The sequence below is a fragment of the Candoia aspera genome, chromosome 3, assembly GCF_035149785.1.
Source record: "Candoia aspera isolate rCanAsp1 chromosome 3, rCanAsp1.hap2, whole genome shotgun sequence".
Lineage (NCBI taxonomy): Eukaryota > Metazoa > Chordata > Lepidosauria > Squamata > Boidae > Candoia > Candoia aspera.
Window position 1 is genome coordinate 4683721 of NC_086155.1, and position 18867 is coordinate 4702587.

Genomic DNA, 18867 nt, shown 5'->3' on the forward strand with positions numbered 1-18867 from the left:
GGTAACGGCGCTCTGTGTAGTCATGCCGGCCACATGACCACGGAGGAAGTGTCTTCGGACAAACGCCGGCTCTTCAGCTTTGAAACGGAGATGAGCACCGCCCCCGAGAGTCGGACACGACTGGACTTAATGTCAAGGGAAACCTTTACCTTTACGTAACCAGCATTAAACACACCTACACACAACGCAGCAAAGTAAGGCAATATGAAGAAATTGAAATGGTTGTGGTTTTGCTTCACTGCAAAGAGATTTTGCCGCACTTCTGAAAGACAGCACCCTCCCAAAGAATTTTGAAGTTGCTAAAATGGTTGAGGAATAGCCTGCACAATTTGGTGACTAACAGCTGGATTCATAAGTGTTGAATGGGGTCAGCTAAAGTCCTCATGGCTGAATTTGCATTACCTGCTAAGGCTGGGGAACTTCAAATTTCAATAGAAGAGAATAGTCAACAGAAGAGAGTCACTTTAAATTTGTGTATTTTGTGTGCAACCAGATTAATCCAGCTCAGCCACTTGGTTTATACTTCAATATATGGCATTAATTGGGAAACAGAGGTATCTGCAGGGGAGGGGGTCAAAAAAGTCAAGATGGTGGCCACAACTGTGCAATCAAAGCCTCACCCTTTTGCTACATGTGTGGTGTATGTAAAAAAGCGGGCAGGGCTTCATGGATATCATCTTGAGTTTTTTCAACCCCCTCCCCATGCCCTTGCTCAGAAAAAGGATGGATTCATCAGTTGACTGAGGCCACGTGGAAAATTGTTAGCATGTAATCAGTAATCATGATTCTGTGGGGAACCCATGATGCTTAGACAGTTATAAAAGCAATGCTTGTTTAGAGGGCTGCATTCAGACAGCATGTTTAACCAATCAAGTCAAGTTCTAGCCCTCTCTTTTGCCCATCGTGGTTTGTGTTCAACCTTAGCCATTGTTTAAATGGCTTAATGAACTTCCCTGGGCAGCAAATTGATGGTTCAGCCTATTCTGCAAACCCAGAACATGGGCTACTTCAATAACTGGGTTAAGTGTGTTGTGGGAATCCAGCCAATGCCATCAAGAGGGGTGATCAGCATTTACAGATCTTAATCGAGTATATTCCTGAAATCTTGCTGTCTTCCAAAACATTGTACTGTCACTGGCCCTAAACTGAAAGGTGAAAAAACATTTTCTCCTCCAATAGAAGGGACCATTTTAGAAAGTATGGAGATCCATCCTCATAGTGGCACTCCGACACAGCTGGGCAACGTCTGTTTGGAGTCCACAATGCCTGATCTTCCCAAATGATCACTTGGGGGCTTCTGCCCAGTGCTAATAGCCAGCCAGCTCCCAGGAATGACTGCAGACTGACTGGGAGGGGGGTGAGGCGGGGGGGGGGGGTGTCCAGCAAAGCATGCTCACCAGGCCGGAAAGGAGTTCAGTTAAGCCAGTGGTGGAACAATCAGCTATCATATTAGAGAAATTAAGAGAAATTAAGAGAAATTAAGAGTAGGGGGTGTCAACAGCAAAGGAGGAGGGCCTTTTGGGGGGACTGCAGTGGAAGTGAGACCTGCTTAGGCTATAAGAATGAACTCTCCAGGAAGAATGGGGAATTGAGGGGTGGGAAAACAGGAACTGTGGTGTGCAGGGTGTATTGTAATATCCTCCACAGAAGAGCAAAGGGGAAACAGGGAAAGGTCGTGCCTGGGGGGAGCCAGCCAAGAACGCTGGGATGGGAGTTATGGACTTCGAAGGAAGGACATGTTGGAGAAGTGCCCGGATGAGAACCATGGGTGGCTTTATTTCTTCAGCCTAGGTCCTCAACCAGCTTGTGGCCTCCAAAGGCTGGCTGGAGAATATGGAGTCCAACATGTCTGGAACAGACCAGCATGGAGGAAAAGATCATTTTAAGAATTGAAGTTTCCATCATCCAACTTTGAGTGGAGATTTTTGGCTGTTACAGGTACCTTGACGGTGCAGGTCGGTAAACTTGAACAGAAGCATCATCCTATCAGAGATGTCTTGGTCGATCTGCATTCAGATGTTGGCCAGGGACTGACTGGCTTCCCCATGGCATGCATTTCTGCCCTCCTGCCCAAGTTTTCTTTTCCCCAACACTGAATACATCCACTCCCTTGATCTCTATTGCTCTTCCCTCTCTAGCCCCCGATTATCTCCCCTCTTATTTTATTTTTTATTTTTAATTATTCAGGCTATTCATTACTTTATTAATATCCTCATTGCTACTTTATTATTTCATTTTTGTACCGCCTGACTCCCAGCAACTGTTTTCTGAAATCTTTCCAATTTCTCTGAAGGCTTCTTAAAAAGTCACGCCTAGAACTGGGGCCTGACCGACACCAAATAGAGTGGTACAATTTCTCCCCCTTGATTTGGAAGCCGTACAGTACTTCTGTTGAGGCAGCCTGAATCTGCAATTCTGTTTTCTCCAGCCACCGCTGGCTCATTGTCCTGTTGCGATCAGCAATCGTTCCAAGACCCTTTTGCACAGGTTGTGTTTCTGAGCCCACCATCCTAGGTTGGTCTGTCTGATTTCTTTGTGCCCAACGAGGACCCTTGCATTTATCTCGGTGAACTTCTACTCTCTCTCTTTCGGCTCATTTCTCTAAATTCATAAGTTTGTTTGTTTCATTTTATTTCTGTTTTTTAGGCTATTAGCTATTCCACCCAGTTTTCTATCACCTGCCAATTCGTTTGATGAAAAGGCTGGATGGGCAGCCACGTAAATTCAACAAAAGAAATAAACGAACTCGCCAGCTGCTGTGACACTGGATGCATCGGGAGAGCCGTGGGGCACCCCGGCTTCTGGAAAAGCCCCTTCGTGCTGGGCATTGAGCTGGCAAAGCCCTCCCAGCCGGGCTCCCAGCTCTGGTTCCTCAAAGCAGCCCAGCAGAGTCGGCCAAGGCCACTTTCGACCCATGCCTGGGAGTTTCCCTCCAGCCCCATGCAGGTTGCGTTTGAGCCTGTTCCCCTCAGTGGGGCTGCCAAAGTGGGCAGGGAGGGGGGTTTCCTGTCCTTTTCATCCCTCTTCCCCTTCTCCCCAGCCCCTCCACCACCCCCGGCTTTCAAAAGCCTGTCTGCTTCCTCTCTTACACCCCCGGGGGCTTTCCATCCATGCTGCCAGAAAATAAATCTCGGGCTATTTTTAAAGGGGTGGGGGGGAGGAAGGCAGGGCCACGAAGGGAGGCAAACAGGAGGACCAGACAGACCCTGGCCCTCTAAAAACACCAGGCCAGCTCCCCGGTGGGCAAAGAAGGGGCAGGGATTATGCAAGGACAGCTTGAGGGGAGGAAGAAGACAAAGGGGAGAAGGAGGAAGAAGAAGGAGAGGAAGAGGAGACGGAGGGGAGGAGGAGGGGGGAGAAGGAGGAAGAAGAAAGGGAGGAGGAGGAGGGGAGTCAAAGTCTGGCAGGGAGGCAGAAGCACACTGCTGATGCTCAGAAGCAGAGGTTATACGCAAGGGCTCAAGACAGGACCCCTGGAGGAAAAGGACGTGAGAAGGGGGACGGTGGTAAAGAAACAGCGCAACCATTTCGGTGCCAGAGCCCAAAGGAGCTGATCTGAGCTACCACCTCCCCTGCTTTAAGTCTCAATACTTCCTGGCCTTTTGCTATGATCCGCCAGGGCACTTCTTTTAACCCTTGCCCTGCTGGGCCACCGGATCTCATCTGCAAAAATCTGCATGGCTGTGAGATGGAGGCAGCCGGGCCGGCTGCCGGGGTGTGTGCCAGTGCATAAAAAAACAGGCAGCGCTTAAGAGGGTCGGAGGAGATCCATGGTGGATTTTCTCTCAAGCCTGGCTTCTTCAGCAAGCTTCGGGAGTTGAGCAATCCCGTCGGTGGGATCTTTTTCTAACTCTCCGAGCTCTGTTTTAATTTTGGGATTATATTCATTGTTTTCAAATCCCTATTTTATGCAAGCCAGCTGGACTTGGTTTAAAGCGGGTGGGAGGCAAGTGATGTGAGATAAATAAATAACTAACCCAGGCCAGTCCTCACAATAAACCTAAGCTAGCGTGAGAGAGACTGGAGTCAGACTTAGCGACAAGCCAGGTCTGCTTAATCAAAAATTACTGAGGATACCACAGTGGCTGAGTGTCATACCAGTAGCTAAACCATACAGCTTGGTTTATAAACTCTAGCGGGTAGGTTTGTACAATATATTAAGCCAGAACTGAACTCATCAGTTTGGGTCACATGTAACAGTCACTACTGGCGTCTCGCAACACATGGGCCTGACACATTTTCCAACCACATTTTGACCTAATTTAGTAGGTGCAAAACCAGCCCAAATGGGCTGGGTCTGAAGTCATACAGAGATCAGTCCTGTTTCTTGCCTGAACAGAGATCTGAATTTGGGTCAAACTTTTTCAAGTATTCACAGATGCTTGGCATTGCCACATCAGTGTGGCGGGACAGTGCTAGCCCACTTTGCAGTGGGACTGAACATAAGGCGTGCCCTGCTGGATCGGACCCCTGGCCCACTTAGGTCAGCTGTCTGTTCTCTAAGTCAGTGTTTCTTAACCTTGGCAACTTGAAGATGTGTGGACTTCAACTCCCAGAATTCCTCAGCCAGCATGGATTCTGGGAGTTGAAGTCCACACATCTTAAAGTTGCCAAGGTTGAAAAACACTGCTCTAGGAACTTACAGGAAATCAAGAAAGTGGTATTCGTCTCCCTGGCACCACTGAGATTGCATTCTGATGCTTGTGATGCCCACAAGAAACATCATAATGGGAATGTGCAGATGGTGGCAAGATCCTTAAATTCCTTAAGCTCCAAGCCACCTTGAATGGCACAGCTGCACAAATCCATACACAACAGTGGAAACTGCAGCAATCCTAAACATTTATCCCCAGGAATCAAAGCACCATTAATAGGAAAGATCTCTTCAAAGAAACCGGCTGAAGCAGAAGTCTGTCCAGATCTGGGAACAATGATGGCCTTTTCCATCACGCAGGGTGAATATTCCAGATACTGTATCCCTTCATCCTTGTTGTTGTTTATTCATTCAGTCGCTTCCGACTCTTCGTGACTTCATGGACCAGCCCACGCCAGAGCTTCCTGTCAGTCGTCAACACCCCCAGCTCCCCCAGGGACGAGTCTGTCACCTCTAGAATATCATCCATCCACCTTGCCCTTGGTCGGCCCCTCTTCCTTTTGCCTTCCACTCTCCCCAGCATCAGCATCTTCTCCAGGGTGTCTTGTCTTCTCATTGTGTGGCCAAAGTATTTCAGTTTTGCCTTTAATATCAGTCCCTCAAGCGAGCAGTCTGGCTTGATTTCCTGGAGGATGGACTGGTTTGATCTTCTTGCAGTCCAAGGCACTCTCAGGATTTTCCTCCAACACCACAGTTCAAAAGCATCGATCTTCCTTCGCTCATCCTTCCTTATGGTCCAGCTCTCGCAGCCACATGTTACTATGGGGAACACCATTGCTTTAACTGTGCGGACCTTTGTTGTCAGTGTGATGTCTCTGCTCTTGACTATTTTATCGAGATTTGACATTGCTCTTCTCCCAAGGATTAAACGTCTTCTGATTTCCTGACTGCAGTCAGCATCTGCAGTAATCTTCGCACCTAGAAATACAAAGTCTTTCACTGCTTCTACGTTTTCTCCCTCTATTTTCCAGTTATCAATCAAGCTGGTTGCCATAATCTTGGTTTTTTTGAGGTTTAGCTGCAAGCCAGCTTTTGAAAAGCCCCCAGGATCAGAATCCTTCTTTTGGACTAATTCCTATCAATGAAAATTTACCAGTGCTGCTTACAGAATATGCATTTTCATAATGCCATGCCTAAAAAAGGATTCACAGAGGATGGAGGGATTCTTTTTAGGGATGGTGAGAATGAAGTTGCCTTCTTGGAAAGAGGATTTTTAAAAAACATTATTTAAGGGTTGGATAAACATCCGCTGGCGAGGGGGCTATTTTAGGCTCAGCCAAGGTGGGCTTGTCCTGCTTCCAACAGTCCGGCTAACTTCTCAAGGACTCTCCCACCCTTGTGCCCCGATAGCAAGTCTTTGGCCTCCCCCCAGGCTTCACCACCACCTCCCCTGCCACTGCACATTCTTTGTTTCCCTTGCCCCCTTCTTGCGTCTATGGGGAGAGCTGATAAGGGTGGGACCCACTTGACCTCTGCCCCTTACCCTTCCCTACTGCTGTTAGGGAGGGAAAAGATGATAAAGCTCTGATTAAGAGCCTTTTCCTCCCTCCAGACCAGTGTTCCTCAACCTTGGCCACTTCAAGCTGTGTGGACTTCAACTCCCAGAACTCCCCAGCTATGCTGGCTGGGGAATTCTGGGAGTTGAAGTCCACACAGCTTGAAGGGCCAAGGTTGAGAAACACTGCTCTAAACCAACCAGGAGCATGCATTTGTGTGTCTGTGTATGCGCACCTGCACATGTGCGTAAGCATTGCGCATCTCACTAGGCAGGAAGGCGAGGACCTGTTGAAATGCCGAGGATCCTTGCAAGGAGAGACATGGGAAGAGGCCTTCCAAAGAGTGTCCTGGGGTCAGGGGCAGGACAGGGCACGTGTTGATCTGCCTGTGTGACTCGGAGGCTGCGAAAGAGGTCGGCTTCTTAACCAGGGGGATGGGGTAAGGGGCGGCATGAAATGGTTTTACTGGGAGGGAAGAGGAGGAAAGTCTGTGCAGGTCCAGCTGGCTTGGCAAGGGTTTGAATCCCCCAAGGGTATTGCTGGGGTGGGGAGGAAGTGAGAGAAAGAAGGGTAGTCAAGGAAGACAGCAACAGAATGCCCTTTCCAATCTCCCTCTGCCTGCCTCTCTTCCCCTGGCTGGAAAGCCCCTGCCTTTGAAGGGAAGACCAGAGAAACAGGAAGAGTGTTCAGTGTGTTGTAGGCCCACAGCCGTAGATTAAGGTCACTTGGTGAGGACAAAGAGCTAACCCAGGGACTGAAGGGGAAGGCCGTTCAGTGACCCCTGAACCGCATGGTCCCTTCTCCACAATGCAAATGACTAGTGTAATGAAGCTGTCCTCAAGTCTTGTTCAGCAGTTGGAGACTTCACAGATACATCCACGCAGTCTTCTCGGCCACGAGAGAGAAGTGGTTTGGCATCATCTTCTTCTGGGATTTCCCCCCACCCCTCCCAGTCTAGTCGCCAAGTTAGCGAGATCAGCCAAGTTAGCTAGGTGGCCCCCCAGGGGCCTTGCTGTGTGCATTCTGCAAGGGCTTGTTTCCGATTTCATTCTGTTCTTTCCTCATTTAGTAACACTTGAGGAAGTAAGCACATTTGCTTGATTAGTTGTAATCTAGGCATTCTAACTTTTAACTTTTTTTTTTTTTGCTAAATGCAGAGAGGTAAAGCTTTTCAAATGTGGAAAATTGCTTTAGAGATCGGGTGCCAGGGTTTCACCGACTTTGCAGAGACGTTTCCTCCCAGTGACCTGCACAGCAGCTTGGACTTCACGTTTACAAAGTCTTTCTTTCCCCCTCTTCCCACCCCAGCCAGAGATAGCAAACATCATTCCAGAAAATCTAAAATTTTGCACAAATGTTCACCTCAAAGAAAAGGCAGTAGCAATGGGAACCAAGAGTACGTTTTAATCATTCCTTTTTCAGGAAAATAGCAATCTGGTGGGTGGGAAAACCAGTGAGGAAGAGTGGATATGGGGCTTATTTTAAATCAAAATCCTTGCTGCATCTTTGAAGCCTGCACTAGGCATGGGAATCCTAGGATGTCTGCTGGAGGATGGGTCAAAAAAGCCAAGATGATATCCAGGGTTGTGCAACTGAAGTTCCACTCATTTTAAAAAAGGGGTGGGGTTTTGTCTGAACGGTGGCAGCCACCATCTTGACTGTTTTGACCTCCCCCAGACATTCCTGTCCCCCGGATGTTCCTCCAGACGTTTCTTGAAGAAGCAAAGCAGTAGCAGAGCTTGTACAAATTAGATTCCTCAATTCACTTCTCTGTCTGAGAAAGGACCCACGTTCCTTCTTCACCCCTAGGCAGTTTTTGATCCATGACTACCTAAGTGTATTTTTCCCCCTTTTTCTCCTTTTTTTGGTCTGGAGGTTTTGAGGAAAATATATTTGGACTGCAGCAACAGAAATTTATCTTCCAAATCATGGGAAATAATTGTTGCACTATATTCTGCATTGGTCAAACCTAGGGTTACTGGACTTCAGGCAAAAGGAGGACATGGACTCCTTTATGTCCTCATGTCCTCCATCCATCAGGCATAGCCTTAAAATCAAATATTGTTCTACTTTTTGACTGTCTTTTTAAAAAAAAAACATATTGGACTGTTTTCACAACAGTAGTCTCTGAAAAGTCCATGTATCATGACCTTGTAAATGGTCTGCTTCTTCCTTTCCCTCGCCCATTGGCAGATCCGCCTAGATTTACGTTATTTAATTGATTTCCTGATTCCAGCCATCGGCTTCAATCCATCCCCTTCAAATCTAGGATCTCTGTGGCCTATGGGTCACACGGCTCGTCATACATTTCTAGGGTGAAATCTGAAAAGTGCATTGCTGTCACTGCTGTATTATTGCTAGCCTATGTTCTTGAAAATAAAGATATTTATTTATTTATTTAGTGTTTATCCTGCCTTTATTATTCTTATAAATAACTCAAGGCGGCAAGCATACCCAATACTCCTTCCTCCTCCTATTTTCCCCATAACAACAACCCTGTGAGGTGAGTTGGGCTGAGAGGGAGGGACTGGCCCAAGGTAATATTGCAATTGAAAAACCAGGCTTTCTGATGATGGAAAAAAGTCATTTGATATACATTTAGGACTAAGTACATTTTTTTTTGCTGTTTTTTGCTGTAATTTTTGTCATGGATGCCAAGAAAGTTAAATAGTGAGTGTGTCCTCCTCGCCCCCCCCATTTGTCCTCCTTTCCAATTATCCATGTCCTCCTTTGCCTGTTCATATACCTGGTAACCCCAGTCAAAGCCCACTTGGAATATTCTGTCCTCTTCTGGCCACCACACTGTAAGGATCGAAAGAAACCTGATCAAAGACAGATAATCCGGAGGACTAGAAACTTAACTTGGAAATGGGGATTCCTGATGAAAGGGCTGTGCTCAGCCCACACACTTAACCAGGTCAGAAAAGGTCCTAGTGGCCACATGTATAAACATGCAAAGCTTGTATAGTTTCATCCTTGGTTCATGGGGTTTACGATGTCATGTGAACTCAGCTTGGTTGATTGTGTTACGATTAGGTGTATCATGCAAACCAGAAAGTGTGCTGACTCTATAATTAGGTTCCTGTATTTGTGCAAACACAGCCTCTGTGCAGATAGGTAATTTAGAGCAATGCTTTTCAACCTCAGCTGCTTTAAGGTGTGTGGACTTCATATCCCAGAGTTCCCCAGCCACCATGCTGGCAGTGGAATTCTGGGAGTTGAAGTCCACCCATCTTAAAGTTGCCAGGTTTGAAAACCACTGAAGTACACAAACCTGGATGAGCACTAGATGGCATAGAAGAGTTACTTTTCTGATTTTCTTTGCAGCCCTGGTACTGAAGGGCTAGAAAAATGAAGGTGGTTTTCCTGCAGGGTGTTGGCTGGAGAGTGATTGGCGTAATGCAAAGTCAGATGGAAGCAGGAAGTGGTTGTGGAGGACGCTGAATTAAGTCCCACTTGAAATGTTGCAGGACCTCTTTGTGTTTCTTTGGGGATGACCGTTGGCAGCTTGCTTAGGGCTCCAGAGGCTAAGACCATTCAGGGTTGATGGTCACCCAGCAAACAAAGAGCTGCACACTGATCAAGCTAAGCTTCATCCTGACTTAATCTAGGAATTTAAACGTTTGCAACCAGAAGAACTTCTGCTGATGGTCGCTGGAGGACCTCTACTGGTAGACACAGCTAACAGTAGGAAATTTACAGCAGCAAGACAAGAAACAGCAGGGAAAACAGCCCTGCCTTCGCTATTCTACTCATCCTTGTAGGAAGGGAAGCTGTGGCAGCTTCTCAGAAAGAAAGGGAAGGAAGAGGAGGCAGGATTGTGCAAGGCCGCACGTCTGACGCAGGGTTCTTTCCCCTTCCAGAATAGGTCTGCTTAGGGCCATCCCACCAATGTCCTGGTTATCATGCAACTGAGAGCACAGGAAGCCATCTTACTATGCCAAGGCTTGCAGAAGATACAAGAACAGTGCAGAGTTCCCAAAACAGAAATCACGAAGATTGGTAACCCATCTGAATAGTGAGCAAGACACTTGGTAAGGAACTAAGACATTTTAAACTAACCCCCCCCCCACAAACAGCCAAAATCTCTGGAAACCACGAAAGCCCATGAGATGTTCCTGTTCTCCAGTAAGATCTCAGAAGTGAAAGCCCCGGCATCTGCCAAGATTTGGGCCCCTTTCAAAAAAACTCACAAGATTTGCAAAGGAATGGCGTGGGGATGGTTGTCACCTCAAGAGGAAGCTGAAGTACAGGCCAAGGAAGGTGGCCAACTCTGGTGAACTCTTTGCTGAGAAGTTCTTGAATCTAGGTTTATAAGAACACACACTGTTTCGTGGGCCATGAAGGCTTCTGCAGCCAAACCGGGCGGCGACTGATCTTCTTCTCCCCATCTAGTACCACAAGAGAGGCACACTTCATCTGGGGTAGATGTTAATGGGACCCCTGGCTCTCTCAGCCAAGTCCTCAGAGGGGAAATTGCTCACAAAGGGAGGTTGGCCTGGCTGATTATTACCTCTCCCTGGCCAGGAGGACTGTCAAAGGAAGTGCCCTCTGCCCTTTGCATAGTACCAGCCTCCCTTTGTAGAGAACCAACTGGGAGTTGGTGACCTCAAGATGTTCTAACACAGCTCAGGAGCCACATCCACTTTGAGGTTAAATGCTGAGGGAAGTTCCTCACGCCCAGCCTAGTACCCACACCAGCTGGTTGGCCATTCCTCCTTCTCTCCTGCCAACTTCCTTTCATTTATCTCATGCTATTCTGCAGGCATCGCTTAAGAGTTTGGTCATGTGTTTCAAAATTAGGACGTGCCTGGCGATCAAGGACAGTTGTTCGTTCAAGAAGTGGCCGGTTGAATATCGATGGGATGAGGCCAGCAGAAGTACCATCAGCGAGAACAGCAATGGGAGTCATGGAGGCCACCTGCCAGGCGTGGCCACCGCTGTCCAGGATGGAAAGGCCAAGAAGGCCAGAATCAGCATCCTCCGCCGAATGAAGCATGGGTCCAGCAGCTGGTTCAGATACACCTTGGCTCACACGGTTGGCCGCTGGCTCCTTTACCCTGGCTCTGTGGCTGTCTTGAACAAAGTCCCACTGACACTGCTGGTGAATGGGAGGACACGCCTAATGGAGGATTTCCATGGGAAGCGGGCCAAGCTGGTTGCTCGCGATGGGAACGAAATCGACACGATGTTTGTGGACAGGAGAGGGAAGGGGTTTGGGAAGTTGGGGATGCAGCTGGTGATAAGCTGTGAAGGGAATGGCAGTTTTTACGAAGTGGGCTGTTTCCTCACCCCGTTGAAGGCTGGGTATTCGGTCCTGGGGTGGAACCACCCTGGTTTTGCCAGGAGCTCGGGGAAACCGTATCCACAGAATGACATCAACGCCATGGACGTGGTCATCCAGTACGCCATTCACCGTCTGAATTTCAGCCTGGAGGATATCGCCATCTATGGCTATTCCTTGGGCAGCTATACCGCCACGTGGGCTGCCATGGCTTATCCAGAGTTGGGAGCATTAGTTCTCGATGCCTCTTTTGACAGCTTGCTTCCTTTGGCCACCAAGGTTGTGGCTAAGAAGCTGAGGACGCTGGTGCTCCAGACCATCAAAGAGCACTTCAACCTCAACGTGGCTGATATGCTGTGCCATTATCAAGGGCCGGTGCTCCTCATCAGGAGGACCTTGGATGAAATCACCAGCACCCAGCTCCATCTGGAGAACCACCTCCCCATGGTCCAGACGAACAGAGCCAACGAACTGCTCCTGCAGATCTTAAGGTGCCGTTACCCTCACATCATCTCTGGAATGGAGGAAGTGGTCCGCCAGTTGCTTACTGCGGACTGCCCTCAAGTAGAAAGCTTCATCTACCACCATTTCTACAGGGTCGATGAGAACTGGTGCCTCCATCAACTGAAGAGCTACCAATCCAGCCTTGGACAGAAGACTGAATTCCCATGGAAAGTTGGGAGTGACTTACCTTCTGCAAGGAAGAAACACATGGCTTTGTTCTTGGCCAAGAAGCACCTGAAGAATGTGGAGACCACACATGGAAGAACTTTACCACCAGAAGAATTTGAGCTGCCCTGGAAGCTCTAGCTGGGCTTGTCAGATGGTGGTTTGATAGCAGAGTAAGAGAGAGAAATAAAAGCTAGGATTCATCATTGTCTATTGTTGCATTTGTCTGGTGATGAAGAACCTCTGACTCAAAGTTAGACAAGAAGCCAACTTTCTGCTTCTCAAAGAGCTGAGGAATGGACTGGCTGGGCCTGCACAGGAGATTTAACCGTGGCAGGTAAAGATCTACTGACTTCATTTGCACCATGTGTGAAACTTGGTTAGTGATAAACTTGGCTAGTTTGGGGGGGAAGGTTCATGCTTTATGGTCTATTATTTTGTGCAAACTCAGCAAATGGAGTAATTCAATAATCAGGCTAAGTACATTGGGAGAATGCAGCTGTAGTATTGCAAGCTCCCTGGCTTATTTTTATGGGTTGTTTCTATTTTGGTTGACATAGATTTTAGATTATCATGTTTTAGAGAAAGAGATTTCCTTTTCCGAGACCCAGCTGCAGCTTGAAAAAGCGGTCGCTGTGCACTTTGGTTCTTCTGGCCATCGTGTGTACACCCTGTTGGTCTGGAGGCAAGAATGGGCTGCAAAAAACCACCCCAACCCCTGTTTCAAGTGCTTCTAATTTTCTCTAAAATGTTCTCCACAACCTGAGAGGTAAACTCCAGCAGAAGCTACGTGAATCCAGCCACAAATGAAGTCACACTCAGTCAAGATCTTGCTAGAGCAAAACTGTGTCCTGTGAGACAAGTTTGTCCTATCCAACGGCATCAAGGAGCAGATTGTGCAAATAGTGCAAATACACTCCTATTGGGATTTGTGCTTAGTGTGGAAGTACAGGAGCTCTGGTTAACATTTCTGTGCTCTGAAATAGACTCACCACACTCATGTTCTTGGGGGTTCCTCACCTTCTTCAGAGTCTTGTGCCATGAAAACCATCAGTCAGCCTTGATAGCAACAGAATTCCGGCCACTCCCAGCCCTGCACTGGTTGTGCTTCCACCCTGCAGAACCCTGCTTGATCTTTCAGCTGACCATCATTTGCCAGGTTGTAAAACCTAGTTAGAGAACTTTGCTGCACAACACGGCATTGTTTTCTTAGGGGTATTTAAAGCAAACACACACACACACACACACTTGCAAACCATGATGGTGAGAAGGAAGAACAGATTTTGATGCCTTTCCCAATTTTCTGCTCTCTGGGCAATTCCCATTTCCTTCTCTTGAAAAAGAAATGGAGAAACTTATCGCAGTTTAAATAATCAAGCCAGGTTCCTTCAAGATGAAGCTATCCAGATGCCTAGCCTGACACATATGGGTGCAGCAAAAGACTCACTGGCTGCATTCACATGGTGGGTTTAACTTGGTGACTAAGCTCGCCCATTTTCTGGGAATGCATGCTGTGTGGCATCTGTGTCCTGTCTGGGTTTGCATAATACAGGAAGGAAAGAGAGGGAGGGAAGAGGTAGGGAGAGGAAGGAAGGGAGAGGAAGGAAGGAAGGAGAGAGATGGGAAGAAGGAAGGAAGGAAGGAAGGAAGGAAGGAGAGAGATGGGAAGAAGGAAGGAAGGAAGGAAGGAAGGAAGGAAGGAAGGAAGGAAGGAAGGAAGGAAGGAAGGAAGGAGAGAGATGGGAAGAAGGAAGGAAGGAAGGAAGGAAGGAAGGAAGGAAGGAAGGAAGGAAGGAAGGAAGGAAGGAGAGAGATGGGAAGAAGGAAGGAAGGAAGGAAGGAAGGAAGGAAGGAAGGAAGGAAGGAAGGAAGGAGAGAGATGGGAAGAAGGAAGGAAGGAAGGAAGGAAGGAAGGAAGGAAGGAAGGAAGGAAGGAAGGAAGGAGAGAGATGGGAAGAAGGAAGGAAGGAAGGAAGGAAGGAAGGAAGGAAGGAAGGAAGGAAGGAGAGATAGGAAGGAAGGAGAGAGATGGGAAGAAGGAAGGAAGGAAGGAAGGAAGGAAGGAAGGAAGGAGAGAGATGGGAAGAAGGAAGGAAGGAAGGAAGGAAGGAAGGAAGGAGAGAGATGGGAAGAAGGAAGGAAGGAAGGAAGGAAGGAAGGAAGGAAGGAAGGAAGGAAGGAAGGAGAGAGATGGGAAGAAGGAAGGAAGGAAGGAAGGAAGGAAGGAAGGAAGGAAGGAAGGAGAGAGATGGGAAGAAGGAAGGAAGGAAGGAAGGAAGGAAGGAAGGAAGGAGAGAGATGGGAAGAAGGAAGGAAGGAAGGAAGGAAGGAAGGAAGGAAGGAAGGAAGGAGAGATAGGAAGGAAGGAGAGATAGGAAGGAAGGAGAGAGATGGGAAGAAGGAAGGAAGGAAGGAAGGAAGGAAGGAAGGAAGGAAGGAAGGAAGGAGAGAGATGGGAAGAAGGAAGGAAGGAAGGAAGGAAGGAAGGAAGGAAGGAAGGAAGGAAGGAAGGAGAGAGATGGGAAGAAGGAAGGAAGGAAGGAAGGAAGGAAGGAAGGAAGGAAGGAAGGAAGGAGAGATAGGAAGGAAGGAGAGATAGGAAGGAAGGAGAGAGATGGGAAGAAGGAAGGAAGGAAGGAAGGAAGGAAGGAAGGAGAGATAGGAAGGAAGGAGAGAGATGGGAAGAAGGAAGGAAGGAAGGAAGGAAGGAAGGAAGGGAGAGATGGGAAGAAGGAAGGGAGGGAGGGAGGGAGGGAGGGAGGGAAGAGGAAGGAAGAAGAACGAAGGAAGGAGAGATAGGAAGGAAGGAGAGAGATGGGAAGAAGGAAGGAAGGAAGGAAGGAAGGAAGGAAGGAAGGAAGGAAGGAGAGATAGGAAGGAAGGAGAGAGATGGGAAGAAGGAAGGAAGGAAGGAAGGAAGGAAGGAAGGAAGGAAGGAAGGAAGGAAGGGAGAGATGGGAAGAAGGAAGGGAGGGAGGGAGGGAGGGAGGGAGGGAAGAGGAAGGAAGAAGAACGAAGGAAGGAGAGATAGGAAGGAAGGAGAGAGATGGGAAGAAGGAAGGAAGGAAGGAAGGAAGGAAGGAAGGAAGGAAGGAGAGAGATGGGAAGAAGGAAGGAAGGAAGGAAGGAAGGAAGGAAGGAAGGAAGGAGAGAGATGGGAAGAAGGAAGGAAGGAAGGAAGGAAGGAAGGAAGGAAGGAAGGAAGGAAGGAAGGAAGGAAGGAGAGAGATGGGAAGAAGGAAGGAAGGAAGGAAGGAAGGAAGGAAGGAAGGAAGGAAGGAGAGAGATGGGAAGAAGGAAGGAAGGAAGGAAGGAAGGAAGGAAGGAAGGAAGGAAGGAAGGAAGGAGAGATAGGAAGGAAGGAGAGATAGGAAGGAAGGAGAGAGATGGGAAGAAGGAAGGAAGGAAGGAAGGAAGGAAGGAAGGAAGGAAGGAAGGAAGGAAGGAAGGAGAGAGATGGGAAGAAGGAAGGAAGGAAGGAAGGAAGGAAGGAAGGAAGGAGAGAGATGGGAAGAAGGAAGGAAGGAAGGAAGGAAGGAAGGAAGGAAGGAAGGAGAGATAGGAAGGAAGGAGAGAGATGGGAAGAAGGAAGGAAGGAAGGAAGGAAGGAAGGAAGGAAGGAGAGATAGGAAGGAAGGAGAGAGATGGGAAGAAGGAAGGAAGGAAGGAAGGAAGGAAGGAAGGAAGGAAGGAAGGAAGGAAGGAAGGAAGGAGAGAGATGGGAAGAAGGAAGGAAGGAAGGAAGGAAGGAAGGAAGGAAGGAAGGAAGGAAGGAAGGAGAGATAGGAAGGAAGGAGAGATAGGAAGGAAGGAGAGAGATGGGAAGAAGGAAGGAAGGAAGGAAGGAAGGAAGGAAGGAAGGAAGGAGAGATAGGAAGGAAGGAGAGAGATGGGAAGAAGGAAGGAAGGAAGGAAGGAAGGAAGGAAGGAAGGAAGGAAGGAAGGAAGGAAGGGAGAGATGGGAAGAAGGAAGGGAGGGAGGGAGGGAGGGAGGGAGGGAAGAGGAAGGAAGAAGAACGAAGGAAGGAGAGATAGGAAGGAAGGAGAGAGATGGGAAGAAGGAAGGAATTTCCCATTGATTTTGCTTGCCAGAAGCTGGCCAGGAAGGTTGAAAATGGTGATCACATGACCACAGGACGCTGCAACGGTCATAAATGCAAACTGGTTGCATTTATGACATTTAAGCACCCAAATTGTGATCGTATGACTGTGGGGACACTGCGATGGTTGTAAGTGTGAGCACCAGTTGTAAGTTGGTTTTTTCAGCACCATCGTAAGTCTGAACTGTCATTAAATGAATGCACATTAAGTGAGGACTACCTGGAACTGAAATAAGAGTTGTTTTGAGTCCTTCATGGTGGTTTTCGTTCTTAGGATTATTCATGCCAGTTTTGCTGGGGCCTGTCTGCTCTGAAGCAGAGACTGGTTTCCAAAGACCTCTTTCAGACTGATATTCCTTTCTCCCTAATTGGCTTCATTTCGTTTATTGCATCTTGCAGAGTCCATAAGGGGAATTGATTTTGGCTTTGTACTATGTCAGATCCCAGATGTTGTGGCTCGTAAACCACTTTATAGTTTACACATTTTTAAAAATGCCCAATCTTGTGAGATTTTGGCAGGCACATCTCCAGATCTCACAGGATTTTGTGCCATTCCTGTGATCCTGTGAGATCTGGAGATGTGCCTGCCAAAATCTCACAAGACTGGGCATTTTTGTTAAATGGGATTTCATTTTGGCATTTCTCTAGGACAGTGTTTCTCAACCTTGGCAACTTTAAGAGGTGTGGACTTCAACTCCCAGAATTCCCCAGCCAGCCATGCTGGCTGGGGAATTCTGGGAGTTGATGTCCACACGTCTTAAAGTTGCCAAGGTTGAGAAACACTGCTCTAGGATAACTTATGGATGTCACACAATTTTGTAGCAATTGGATTTTTCCCCCCAATAAGAGTGTATATGGAGCCTAACAAAGTTAATTACCCCAGCTTAATATTGCATGGAAACTAATCCACTTCAAACCTTCATTTAAATAAAAGAATGGCTCAGTGTACTGTATATACTTGGGTGTAAGCCCATCCACAGAAGCCGATTCTTGCATTTTTAACCAATATACCATGAAAAATGCACCACCTGCAGATAAACTGATCTGCATTTTTCATGGTATTTTGGTTGAAAATTCGAGGGTCTGCTTATCCGCAGATGTGCTTATTGGCGAGTATATATGGGAAGTACAGGTCCTTTAAAAAAGGTATTACCATATATACTTGAGGATAAGCCCATCTGTGCTAAGCCAAACCTGATTTTTGGGGTGCATTGTGGCACCTAAAGTTCTTGGCTTATCTCCAAGTATATACAGTGCTATAAACCAGAGTTCTCATCCTCAGCAACTTTAAGATGTTAGCATGACCTCAGCATGTTGGCTAGGGAATTCTGGGAGTTGAAGTCCACACATCTTAAAGTTGCCAAGGTTGAGAAACACTACTCCGGACACTTAATCCTCATTAATACAGCATATAGCCTTCCCTTGCTGTTGCCTAAGCTAAGCAACTTCAGGGGTGGTAGGGGAGAGAGAGGTTGAAGGACTAAAAAATTTGCCCAACAAAAGCAATTCCTTTGTGAGTCACATTCCATGGAACGCTGTTCTCGCCACTTTGGGCTCACGCTGCAGATTGGGGAAGACCCACTGGTGCTGTAAGTATAGGGACAATTTTAATAAATGTAATTCAATTTGATGCCGTCCTGGCACCCGCTTTAGTGTCACCGTCTTTGGTATCCATCCTGCAAATTCTAAATTAGCTGGCCACAGACGCATTTCTGAAAACCAACCTCTTTTTTCCAGACCTCCTCCTTTTCCGCTTAGTTCTTCTTTACTCTTTCCCAGTTACCGCCTGCAGAGCAGGTACAGATTGCTCTAGCCACAGCTTTGAACTGATTTTATTGCCAAGGGGTTGGGGCTGGCGTGAAGCCTGCGGGTCGATTCCCTCTAGGGCGTGAGTAGGGAACTGTGGCACCTCCTCACCAGCCCTCCAGTCCCACTTCTCCCACACTGGGAGATAAATGGCAAGGGCAAAACATTTTGGCTTGGCTTTGCCCAGTGCCAGCATTCCAGCCATTCCCCCTCACCCCACACTGTCGTCCTGTCAGCCTTCCTTGGTAGACCAGACAGGAAACACGACCAGATGAGCTACTTCTACTTTACTGTAGGGCTACACTGACAGCATCTTGCAAGTCTGAAAGTACAGATCTCCCGCCGTCTCCTTTACAGCCTGAGAAACTAGGGAGGGTCCCTTCTGAGCCTCTTTCCCCACCCATTATGCAGCTGCGGGCTCAGCTGCCTCTTATCTGACCGTTCCCTAGGCAGCCTCTCTTGGCCCCGTCTCCCAAGGTCTTTCCCACATACCATCACAGGTCCTCTGGTCCGCCAGTGAACAGAGGGCCTTTAGCCCTGCTCAGGCAGTTGCCATTGGTTGATTTGGCAGCTCTTTGACCTCACAAAGGGGCCTGATGTCACCCATTGTTACACTGCTTTTGTGTTAGGGGATGCTGAACCATTCAAGGACCTGAATGCACGTTAGTTCATCATGGCCAAAGAGATGTCCTTCAACGGGTTCTAAAGCCAGAATCATGTATCTATGAAGGGAGTGGTCCAGCCACAAAGGTCCTACTTGGGAGACATCAGAAATATCAGTGTGGGGGTCCTTGTCTTGCCCCCACCGCTTTTTATTTACTTTATGCAGCTCCTAGAGAATAACCATTGTTTCTCTCC

At 47.8% G+C, this 18867-nt stretch overlaps 1 protein-coding gene across 1 annotated transcript; it reads left to right on the forward strand.

Annotated features, from left to right (window-relative positions):
- Window positions 1–10936: 10936 nt before the first annotated feature.
- On the forward strand, window positions 10937–12244 carry LOC134494785 (protein ABHD16B-like). The gene has a single exon (XM_063300033.1). The coding sequence runs from the start codon at window positions 10937–10939 to the stop codon at window positions 12242–12244; it is 1308 nt and encodes a 435-aa protein (XP_063156103.1).
- The last annotated feature ends 6623 nt before the right edge of the window (window positions 12245–18867 follow it).